The 12825-nt window shown below is 38.3% G+C and overlaps 1 protein-coding gene across 1 annotated transcript; it reads right to left on the minus strand.

The window, feature by feature from the left end:
* Positions 1-7729: 7729 nt before the first annotated feature.
* LOC101432654 (protein TALPID3) lies at positions 7730-12576 on the minus strand. The gene is given in 2 exon segments (XM_071210950.1): positions 7730-10373; positions 10657-12576. Coding segments are annotated over 2 exon segments (4344 nt in total). The 5' UTR covers positions 12519-12576; the 3' UTR covers positions 7730-7891.
* Between the last annotated feature and the right edge of the window lie 249 nt (positions 12577-12825).

Genomic DNA, 12825 nt, shown 5'->3' on the forward strand with positions numbered 1-12825 from the left:
CCTGTCTACATCTCTGGCAGCTTATACTGTACTTCAATCAACACAGTCTGCCATTGGTATTTGGGCTTTAACCCGTTCATTCAAACTGATGAATTCTGGCATTAGGCAATTCAGCACTTTTTCCTGTATTGGTATGTTCTTGTGCATGCTGCCTTGGGTAGATCATCCCTCCCCCGATCCCTCCTCCAAGTTCAAGACACAGACTTTAGCTTTGCTCTTTTAAAGGAAATGGGGAAAATGCTCCTTATAAGCCTGCAGGAAAATAAGGCAGGGCTTACCTTTAGAAAAAAATTAAAAGGTCACCACTATTAGATTTTTTTTTCAAGCTGAAAATATCATTATTTTTGCTGATGACAAGTGGGCTGCATCCCCACTATAAAAATTCAAACAATATAGAAATGTCAATAGAATATAAAACAGATCTGCCTTCTGACACAACAGAGGAAAAAGAAAATATTTTCAGTGTTGGCTTAGTTACTTGGCCAGGTGCTCTTTCTGAAAACAAATAAAATTTTGGATCAAATCTAAAAGACTCTTTTAAAAAAATCATCTAACAGCTGCCAAGATGTAAGGAATTATTAGCCAAAGCCTAAAGGAAATGGGAACCCAGGAAGGTAAGCAGAGCACAGAAGACTGGTTCTGAGAGCATAGCTGATGCTGTTTATCTTGATCTCTGATTTTGATGGTCTCAGGAAGTGACAGAAATCGAAGTGCATTCAGCTAAAGAAGGGGAGATGCTCACCACAGAAGATACGTGAAAGGCTAGACCACAGGGTTAAAGGCAAATGAACAATAAACTCTCACCAGGCATGTTCAAGAAAAGTCGTCCTGAAGGTGACAGAGGTGGAATGGAAGGCAGGGGAAATTTATCCCTGAGAAGTAGTAACACGTGGCTCCTATCATGGATTTACAGCATAAATTCACATCTCTTGCAAGGGAAATATTTTCAGCCTTGAGCTTATTTAAAGGTGATCTTGGTGGATATAGTATGTTTGTTAATAAAAATTAATAAAGAAAAAAAATGATGTTGGCACAATCACTTTGGTAGACAGTTTGGTAATTTATTATAAAGTTAATCCTGTATCTATCATGGTTCCTTGGGGTTGGGAATGGTGGAGATGGAGTGTAAGGGAACATAAGGGAAGGGGGCTTTTGAGGGAATAAAAATGTTCTATATCTTGATGTTGGTAGCAATACTCAGTTATACACATTCAAAAGTCACTGATACATACAATTAAAGTATCCAAAAATCTCCCGTAAGTTGTATTTCAATAACATTATTTAAAAAGAACAAAAAAGAAGTGTCCCTAGAGTGATAGAGCCAAGTATGTACCTGGCACTGGATGGAGATACCTTTATCTTACATCTCAAAAATATCCACAAATAATAATTTATGGATGACATTAGGTACACAGCAAAAAATAAATAAAAATAAAAGTCAAGTGCACATAAATACACTGCATCATAAACAAAAAAATAGCAGAAACACAAGTTAGCAGAAACAAACTTTCAAAGACTTCAGGGAATGATATTATGAGGTAGAGATTGTAAAACAACCATGCTCACCAAGTTTAAAGAAAAAATACATACGCAGGAAATAGAATCCTACAAAAAGTGTGGCATTTATGAGTGCATTTTCTCCCTTTCAGTTCTTTCCTCCACCCAAATTGCCACAGCATTCCTGAGTAGTTAAAAAAGGCAGGCCTTGGGAACTGGTTGTGAACTGGGGACTGCTCAGGAAATCTTGTAGCACTGCATTTTTTAGAAGTTCTCCCTGTCATGTGCCTTCCCCATATGCATGTGGACATTGTATCTCATTTTGTGGTAAGCATGGACCATCATGCTCAGAAAATGCTATCTTTCCAAGGATGAGGATCCCATGGTAAGCCACCTAGATAAATGCTGCTTACTTGCCAAGTTGGACCAGTCTGAGTCTCATTTTGGTCTGACATATCCACCTCAGTTTCATGGGAAGCTGTCATTTTTATACAGCTCTTCACCATACTCAGAATAAAAAGTGACCCAGCTAATCTGAAAAAGAATATAACAGAATTAAAAATGGAAACTAAAAGAAGTGAACTTAAAATAATTGTTAGATATGTTTAACAAAGGATTAGACTCTACTGTAGAGAAAGTTAGTGAACTGAAAGATAGGCAGAATAAATTACCCAGGATGCAGATAGAGAAACAAAAAGATGTCCAATATGGAAAAAGAGTTAGAATATATGGTGAATAAAGAGATCCAGTATGTCAAATCAGAGTTCCAAAGAAGCAGAGTAGGAGAATGAGGGAGAGGCAGTATTTGAAGACATAATGGCTGAGAGTTTTCTAGAACTAATGAAAGATGGCCAATTCAGAAATTCAAGAAGCCCACTAGTAAACAGAAGTTCTCATCTGGTGGTGAATAAATATCACCCTAAAATAATAAATCCTGGTAAAAATAATGAAAGTTAAAGACAAATAGAAAATCTTAAAAGATGTTACCTTTCAAATAGTGACAGTCTGAAGGCAGATATCACAACAGAGGCCATGTAAATCTGAAAACAATGTTCTGAAAGAAAATAATCGCTAACCTTATACCTTTGTAGTAAAAAAAAGAAAACAACAACAACCTTTTCAAAAGTGGACTTGAAAAAGACATTTTCAGATAATAGGTATCAGCAAACCCTTACTGAAGGAAATTTTAATAAATATACTTCAGGCAAAAGGAAAATAATCTCCATAGAAGGTCCAATATGCAAGGAATAAAGAGCAAAGAAACTGATAAATATCTGGGTGAATCTAGATGAATAATAATATTTTGTAGGATTAAAAAACAATAACAAACTAATAATACAGTACAGTAGGACCTCATTTTACATGACCAATATATTTCAAGACCCTTTATGCTAGTTGAAAACTATGCATAATAGTGAACCCCATTATTTAATAAGTATGACTTCTTATATGAACATACTTATCACAGATTTTTAAATAAGGCAAACACTGTAGTAACAAAACGTAAACAAAATTAATCATAGAAATAATTTTTTAAAAATTTAATTCTCTCTCTGCCTTTATTTTTTTCAAATGCCAATTACATAAACCTGAGTTTGCATGTGATGAGTTTGTGTAAAATGAGGTCCTACTGTAAATAGAATTAAACTTTTCTAAGGTCCATGTGTTGCCTGGGGGAGGATAAATGCAGATTGTGTTAAGTATTCTTGTTTTTATTTCTCGGATAGCTGTGAAAAGAATAGAGGAAGATAATTTCCAAACCAGTATAGAGAAACAATGGAATACAACAAAAATAACAAAAACATAAGAATCCAACTATATGTTGTCTACAAGAAACACTTGCAAAAAACATAAAGTACAGAAAGGCTACACATAAAAAGACAGAAAAAGATATACCATGCAAATAAAATTCAAAAGGAGCTGGTAGAATTATATTAATAAATTAATTTTGGTATATATATTCCAATGGAATACCATGCAGAAATAAAATTGAATTAAATGCAATAGTTTTTTGTTTTTTTAAATGATTTATGCCTTCTTTTTTAAAATTTATTATTACTTTTTAAAATTTCTTTGTCTTTATTTTTTAATGTTACATTAAAAAAATATGAGGTCCCCATATACCCCCCATCCCCCTCACCAAACTCCTTCCATAACGACAACCTCCTCCAACATTTTGGGACCTTCATTGCACTTGATGAATACATCTCTGAGCACTGCTGCACCACATGGTCAATGGTCCACATTATAGTTTACACTCTCCCCCAGTCCACCCAGTAATTAAATGCAATTGTACATGCTAAGTTTAAGACACAAGACACAGAAGATTTTCAGTATGATTCTATTTATATAATTTTAAAAACAGGCAAAACTAAATTATATATTTAGAGATGCATACACAAATGGAAAAACTGTAAGCAAGAAAATGATTATTGCAAATGTCATAGTATTGATTATTTTTAGATTAGAAATGACATGCTTGTGAACTTTTGTAGTAACAATATTTCCATCATTAAACTATTCATAATATTATTTTACTTTTCTCTAAGTTATATCTATCAATTTAAAAAGTTTAAAAAATCTGAAAGTGCCCACAATAAAAAATAAAGCAGAATATTAAAAAAACACACTAACAAGATGTTAGAATAAGACTAAATATATCATTTATTACCATAAATTTAAATTGACTTAAAACTTTATTAAAATTTTATAATTGGATTATTAATAAAAACCCAGTTGTTTGCTCTTTAGAACAAGCAAACTTAAACTGACATGAAAAGTCTAAAACTAAAATAATGGAAAATATTTGTCACATTGACATTAAAAAAAGGAAACAGGGATTGCAGTATAAATGTCAAAGTAAAGCCGAAGACAAATAGCATTAAATGGGAAAATGGATTAATTTTAAACTGAAAAAGATTATTATTTCACTGTTATAAGACAACTTTCATGAATCTTTCTGCATTTAATATTACTGCATTATCAAATAAAGCAGAAACTTATAAAAACGAGGAGAAATTAGTAAGAGACTGTCGTTATTGGGGACTTTAACAATGTTTTCTTATATTTCTACAGATCAAATAGGCAAAAATAAACAAGGATATTGAGAATACGAATATTGTAAAGTTCAAGGTTAATTAAATATCGCCTAACTCTTGTCCTGAGCTATATACTCCTGTGGCTGGGAATGGGGAAAGAGAACTTTAGGTGTCTTTCATTCAAGGCTGCTGTGTATTTTTCCCCAAGGGTACTTAAATGAAACAAATCTTGCCATTACAGGATTCATTTCTTTTTCTAATCTAGTTTGGCTCTAAAGGAGAAATGTTTATTTCTTCCATTGTGTAAAGGAATATGCTTTGACTCTTTGTGTGTGTGTGTGTGTGTGTGTGTGAGAGAGAGAAATAGTCACCTGGCCTTATTTTTCTGAGAAATCATTCCTTCTTTTTCTACACATCATCATGACAAAGATGATCCCCTCACCCAAACCCCTGCTCCCTGCACTCACCCTGTGAATCTCATTTCACCTTGTCACAGGTGGAGGTGAGCTTTCTCTTTTACAATGAATACAGTCATTCTCTTAAAACGTTCATGTAACGTTTGTAAAAACTGATTATGTAATAGGCCACCAAGAGAACATCAATAAAAATTTTAATTAGAAATTCCACATGCCGCATTCTTAGACCTCAGTGTAGTAATGTTAGAAATTAATAAAAAAGCTCTGTCAAATAACTTTTACTTTTAGGAAGCAATATTAACATTTTAATTACAAATTATTTTTAAAAAAGAAATTTTAAGATTAGATATGAACTATTATGAGATGGACCTAAAGGTGTGTTAGGAGAAAATGGTATATTCTTAAATTATTTATTATTAAACCGGAAAATTTAAAATAAAAACCAACGCATGAATTTATGAAAGAAAAAGAGAAACATAGAAAATAGAATGAAATGACCAAAAATAAAAGCAGATATTATCAAATTAGAAAACAGAAAATCAATAGGATTGGTAAATCTAGGAGCTGGTTCTCTGCAAAGATCTAAAGAACAGATGATACAGAATCCAAAATAATCTTTTCATAGAGTGAAAATGAAGACAATAAAAGAAATGAAAAAGGTAACCCAGATACAGATATTTTTAAAACTATCAAGAGAGAGCTATAATGCAAATCAGTTTGCAAATCTGAAGGAAAAAAATGCTTCTAGGAAAACATAAACAACGTGGGCTCAAGAAGCAGGAAACTAGAACAGATGCTGTACCCTTGAGGTTTATGTTCAGCTACAAGTAACAGAAACCCAGGAGTGGAGGATCAACCATAGGGGATTCATTCACCTCAATAATGGGAAATCTGAAGGTGGACAGTCTAAGCAGTTCTGGAAGTAGGTGGCTGCTCAAGGCCACGATAAGGATAGCATGTGGCTAAGAAAAACTTCAGGGACTTATGATGGCTGCTTATGCTCCAGACATTATACCAATGTTCCAGGAAGAAAGGGCAGAGGAAAAGGAATAGCAAAAAGCAATATGTGGGGAAGCAGATTTGGCCCAAAGGATAGGGCATCTGCCTACCACATGGGAGGTCCAGGGTTCAAACCCAGGGCCTCCAGACCCGTGTGATGAGCTGGCCCATGAGCAGTGCTGATGCGCGCAAGGAGTGCCATGTGCGCAGGGGTGTCCCCCGCGTAGGGGAGCCCCATGCGCAAGGAGTGCGCCCTGTAAGGAGAGCCGCCCGGCGGGAAAAAAGTGCAGCCTGCCTAGGAATGGCGCTGCCCGCACAGAGAGCTGACGTAGCAAAATGACGCAATAAAACGAGACACAGATTCTAGGTGCTGCTGACAAGAACACAAGTGGACACAGAAGAACACACAGCAAATGCACACAGAGAGTAGACAACTGGAGCGGGGGGTTAAGGGGAAAGAAAGAAATAAAAAATAAATCTTAAAAAAAGCAATATGTGCATGCTAGTTGGGTTTGTCCCTTTTTTATCAGAGAAAAAAGGTTTCTCTGAAGTCCCATCTAAGGGCTTCTGTTTATATCTCATCCCTAGTCATAAAAGAGACTGGGGAAATGACTATTTGTCACCCAGGACTAACTGCCACCCTGTTGTAGTCAGTCCACAGAGGCAAATGGATCCCTGACCCAAAATTTGTTTCAGATGCTGAGGTTGAGGCTACCATACACACACACACTATGAGGGTATAAAAAGATTAGGGAAACCGACTTTGGCCCAGTGGTTAGGGCGTCCGTCTACCACATGGGAGGCCCGCGGTTCAAGCCCTGGGCCTCCTTGACCTGTGTGGAGCTGGCCCATGCGCAGTGCTGATGCGCGCAAGGAGTGCTGTGCCACGCAGGGGCAGGGGTGTCCCCCGCGTAGGGGAGCCCCACGTGCAAGGAGTGCACCCCGTAAGGAGAGCCGCCCAGGGCGAAGGAGGGAGCAGCCTGCCGAGGAATGGCGCCGCCCACACTTCCCATGCGGCTGACGACAACAGAAGCGGACAAAGAAACAAGACGCAGCAAAAAAAAAAAAGACACAGAAAACAGACAACCGGGGGAGGGGAGGGGAATTAAATAAAATTAAAAAAAAAAAAAAAGATTAGTCATACAATGACAGTGAGGCTTTCTGGGGAGAGCAGGGCAGGGACGCAAGCAAGTCTGAAAACGGCTTGAGAGAACGGGAAAGGAGCCTGGCTTGGGGTTGTTATGGTGATTAGCGGAGTGACGTTTCCCGTTACTAACGGGGTCTGCTTGGTTTGAACTTCCCACCGGAGCGCCTGGGCTTTCTTACCCACTTGCCGCACGAGGAAAAGGGCAGGTGTGGAGCGTGAAAGCTACCAGCAGTCCAACTCAAAAATGAAGTCAGATCCTTTACTTCAATTCACTTTGTTTTCATAAAGCAATTTAATTTTATTTTCTGGTTTTGGATTCTGTTCCGCAATCACACACCGCATTAAGTTTTTTCACGTCTCTTTAGATTTTTAATCAGGGGACATTTCCTCTTCCTTTATCTTTCGTGACATTGCCATTTTTGAAGTGCTAAGGCGCGGTATTTTGCCGAGTATCTCTGACTTGGGAGGTGCCTGATGCTTCCTCCTGATTAGATGTGAGGTTTTGCCTGGTGGGCAGGAGCCCTGTGTCTCCCCGAGCGTCACACCCCCTGGCACTGTGTTGGCTAGTACTGTCACTGGTGATGCTGTCTTTTCTTTTTTTTTTGATTTTTATTTATTTTTTTATTTAAAAATTTTCCCTAATACCTTAAAAATGCTTTCATTCTAATAAAAAATTAGAAATGGTTTTTGGGAATATGTCCAAAGACCAAAATAGTTTGAGCCATGGTTTTATGCCAAAGTAAAATGACTTCAAAACCAGTGGTATAAATATGGTGCTTGCTCTCACTGCCCATTCAAAAGGTATCTGCTCCTGAGGAATCCATGTCACCCTGTATTGTGCTGATGCTCAGAGACTGAGAGCAATCATCGAGGTTCACTGACGGCAGTGTCACAGACATCTTGGCTGGTGCTGCCTGTGAAGTGAAGAGTGGTACTGCTTTTCTGCCTTGTTCCTGTGGAAGTGAAATATCAGATTTACTTCTTACACGTATTAAACGACTTTGTGCAGGCTTGTGTTCAACTTGTTTAACATTCCAGTCTTGCTTTTGTTGGGACTGAGAAAAATCTTCAGCTGCTGCTGGCAAATTAACATCATTTTCTTGTGCTGTCAGAAGTGTTGTTGGAAGAACAAGGTTAGAACTTGGTTTTAACTCCAATTCTCCCAAACTCATTGGACCATGACTGGTACATGAATCTTCAAAAACACCTGGGACTGTGTCAAACTGCTGAGAAAATGACTTAGAATCACATTTTTGATCCAAAGACTCTGCATTAGTGATAGGCTGCTCCATACAGACAGAATGCCCCATTAAGATGTTCTCCGTTGCTGCTGTCAATCTGGGCCTCTGTCCTTCGCTAAGTTCACCCACACTGTTTTCCAAGTCCTCTGAATGATAGCTTACTTGCTGTGAATCAAATGATTCTAGGTTATGTCTAGCAAGAAGAGAAAAAACTGCATCTTCATGAAATTTGTTATTAGGCATCATAATCACTTGCCCTTCACTGGGAGGATCATCTTCCATTTCAAAGGCATCATGCAGAGTACTGGATAAGCTATCATTTGGGTTTGCCAGATACAGTCCCCCATGTCCTAAAATCTTGGGAGCCAACTTTTGACCATAGCTAAATAAAATTTCTCCTTCAGAGATGGGTCTATCTAAGGTTTCTGTTTCAGTGACAGTAGCACTCAAGGTGCTCTCCAGTGTTGATGAATATGAACTTGGCATCTGTGGGGATGAAGCGGCCTTGGTGCCAGCAGCAAAGGGTATAAAGGGAACTGGCTCTGGAGATGCAGGCTGAGCAAGGAAATCTATGCTGTCAGGTTCTTCATCCTTTGCCATAGACATTACAATAGCTTTTGGTTGAAGAAGTTCTTCTTTAAGGGAGTTAGGATTCTCTTCTTCCAGAGGCAGCTCTCCATCATCCCATGGCTTGGGAAATTCTGGGCTTAGTATTTTCAGTTTGTCAATGGAAATCTCTGACAAAGTTGGAGTAAGAGCTGCTGCTGGAGGAGGTGTTGGAACAGGAGTAACCATTGGAGTATTAACAAGTGTGGTGGCAGGCATATCAATTCCTTTTTCCGCAAATAGTTCTTTCACAGGAAAAGCTACATCATGATCTGAATCACAGGGAGAAGAATCTGGAGTTTTTACTAACACTTGCTCCTTAGGAAATGATGAAGGTGAGCAAGGAGGAGTAGGCTGTGGGGTAGGCAATGGGGTACATACTCTTACCGGTAAGTGTGTTTCACTTGTCAAAACATCCACATGTGCAGCAACAAGATCTTGCTTCTTTGCTTCTCGGTCACCCAGCATGACAGCAATGGTCTCAGCAAGAGCTTCATTCACAAAATGGCTAATCATGTCTGAATTCACAGGGACTCCTGCATCGACAAAAAGCTGGAGAGCACCACTGCCTGCTTCTTCCACAATGTCAGAAGTCAATGGTTCACTTGCTTCACTGACTGAAATACTGACATTAGATACAACCTGTTGCTGGATTGGAAAGAGCCCAGAAATAATTCTTGACATTATTTCTTGTTCTACCCACTGAATTAAGCTATTTTCCACTGTTTCTTTATTCTCAATTACTTTAGCCAGAATATCAGCCTTGGGCTGAAAAGTAGAAGCAACTGGAGGAAATGGTGGACCATTATACTTTGTAGAAACAACTTTAGTACTTCTGCTAAACTCCAGAATTGGTTCAGAGTATTCTGGTATTTCATCACATTTTTCCTCATTCTGTATGATATCAATTACTTCATCAAAGTTAGTTCCAGGAAACTTCACCTCTTCTTCATCTACCCTGGCAAATACTGGAGTCTGTATCCAGGTTTGCAGAGGAGGAGGTGAGATTTCTTTGGGAATAGGCAGAGAGGGACTAACATCAGCACTAATATTCGAAATGCTGTCAATATCCACACTAGGTAATACCTGAACAGTAAGCTGAGGTGGATCCTTTTTTTCTGACTTCATCTCTACAACTGCTATGTTAGGCTTCTTTGCACTAGTTTCTGTTTTTTGAGATGATGGAGGAATAGAAGTAGTCACTGTTATAGGGTGTGGTTTGCTCATAATCAATCCAGCAGGTGGCTTGGAATCACTATTACTTTGGGTTTGTCCTAAAAGAATAGCCATAGGAATTAGATGACCTTCCAATGTACCTGAAAGAGTAGGCATTTCTCTGCTTGGACTGAACATATACTGCTGATCACCATGAGGTAGTGCAGTGAAGGAATGCTGCATTTTAGAATCCATCTTCATAGGTTTTGTTGCACAAAACGTGGAGCTGCCCTGGATGGCGCCTCGGGGGTGATCACCGGACATCGTGGATCCTCACAGGGCCCACTGGATGGAATGGAGGAGAGTATGGGCCATGATGTGGACCATTGTCTATGAGGTGCAGAGGTGCCCAAAGATGTACTTACCAAATCCAATGGATGTGTCATGATGATGGGAACGAGTGTTGTTGGGGGGGGAGAGGGGGGGTGGGGGGGTGGGGTTGAATGGGACCTCACATATATATTTTTAATGTAATATTATTACAAAGTCAATAAAAAAAAAAGTCAGTTTGTGTTCTTATTGACTTTACTTTAGTGCCTTTAACACGTTCTATTACTTTCGGTCTCTGTGGTTTGGATTTAGGAGAAGGAGAATTAAATCTGAGATACGGTCCTTTTTTAAGAGTGCTACGATGGCCCTGGTAAACTGGTTTTCCATAAATTTGTAACATATAATCTTCATTTTGTATCGCTGTGGTTGCTTTCAGAAGTCCTTCTTTTCTTTCTTTCTGTAAGCTTGAAGTAGCCATGTTCCTCACAGGTGGATTTCTAAAATGCTCCTCTATTTGTTTTTGAGAATGTCTTCTTGGAATTATAAAATTTTCTGAAGTTTTGTCGTGTATGCTGGTTTTAATATCTTTACTCATATTCTGTGCTTTCTTGATCCTTTGATTCCTCTGATCAAATCTCTTTTGTTCATCTTTTCTTGCTAGTTCATCCTAAATTTCTGCAGAAATAGTTTTAATCCACTCATCTACAGTCTTTCTGATCCGAATCTTCTCTGACATCTCTCTATTGGTGGACAGAGCATTGATAAATGAATACATGGCAGCACCATCCTTTGCACGAATAATAGCTTCCAAGTTTTCTTCAAGTACTTTTTTATTATTTTGTATTCCCCTCAAAATCTTCTCAGCATCTTTCAATATAGATCTTGTTGTTTTGTTTGTTTGAAGCTTAATTGAATTCTGGGGAAGATCAGTAAGACTTGACATAATCAAAGATTCTGTTGGCTGGAGCATGCCATTTGTTTCTTTCTTTTTTTGTCCAAGATCATGAAGAACTTCATTAGATTTCTGCATAGTCGCTTTAGCTTTTCCTGGCTCTTCGTAGGAAGGAAATGTTTGAGAATGTAGAGTGTCAATGCTGTCTCTTCTCTCAGGATACCCTCCTATTTTTGACCTTGTCAATGAAGCTTTGTCAGAAGAGTCACTTTTTCTTGTCAGAGTATCATAGCTATTCAAAATTTGTTCTAATAGTCTTACATTTCCTCTATGACCAGACATCTCCATGTTTTCTTTTTCTTCCAGAGGATTTTCTCTCTGTGATATTTTCTCATCCCTTGAAACAGGTACCGGAGCAAATCTGCGAGGTGCTGGTGTCTCCAAAGGAGAGTTCTGTTTATCAAAACCCACATCTTCAATCTCTCTTAAAGATCCTTTTTTGGATGTGAATGTATTATGTGAAGATAGATTAGCACTACCAAGATAAGGAGGTTCTGGTTTTACAGAATACTTTTCCACTGCTCTGGAAGTGGGCATACTAACAGGCTGAAAATTACTAGTCTTCAGTGCAGCACTAATAAAATGCGTCTGAATATCTATTTGTTGTTGTTGTAATTTTTCAAGATGCCTAATATGCTGCTCCATAAACACATTCATTTGCTTTTCATGGTCATGACAATGAAGTTTCTCATGTTTGTTTTGACTGTTTGTTTGCTGCTCTGTAACACGCTGTAACTGTTTATCAGTCTCCTGTAACTTATTAAGCAATTCTGTAACAGAATTGACTTTTGCTTCCAAATCACTCTGCACTTTTATCAGTGGAGCTGCTGTTGCAATGGCAGCGGCAGTTGCTGCAGCCACAGTTGTAGCCGAATCAATTCCACTGGGTGAAGTTCTCGTCTCCTGAATAAGAGCATCCTTTTCTGTGCCTGCATCTTCTAAAAGACGTACCTTTACTTCCTTAAAAACAGGCATGCTTTGAGCTTTTTGCTTTAAAACTGCTCTTAGAGAATCTTTCTGCCCCATAGTATATTGAGAAATAAAGATGTCATTTGCTTCTTGCCTGTTGCACTCTTCTGTTTTATTCAGAATCAACGCTTGTGCTGCAATATCTTTAGAAAATTCACTTTCTGACATAGTGGGATTTTCTAACGGAGGCTGGTGATAATTTCTGGCAGAAGTTAAGTCTGATGTACCTCTCAAAAGCTTCAGTTGCCCCGTGATGTTGTCTTTGATCAGTTGGTCAACACAGAGCCTGCCTGGTTCCCCCCCTTCTTTTATACCATTCATACTTGAGCATACGTAAACAATAATTGTACAGTAAAAGTCGTGAACTTACAAAACAAAAAAATTGTATACCATCATACAGGACTCTCGTACATCACCCCACCTTACGCCGTTGTGAAACATTTGTAATAAATTATAAAAGAGCATCATCAAAGTA

The sequence above is a fragment of the Dasypus novemcinctus genome, chromosome 22 (genome assembly GCF_030445035.2).
Source record: "Dasypus novemcinctus isolate mDasNov1 chromosome 22, mDasNov1.1.hap2, whole genome shotgun sequence".
In the NCBI taxonomy this organism is placed as follows: domain Eukaryota; kingdom Metazoa; phylum Chordata; class Mammalia; order Cingulata; family Dasypodidae; genus Dasypus; species Dasypus novemcinctus.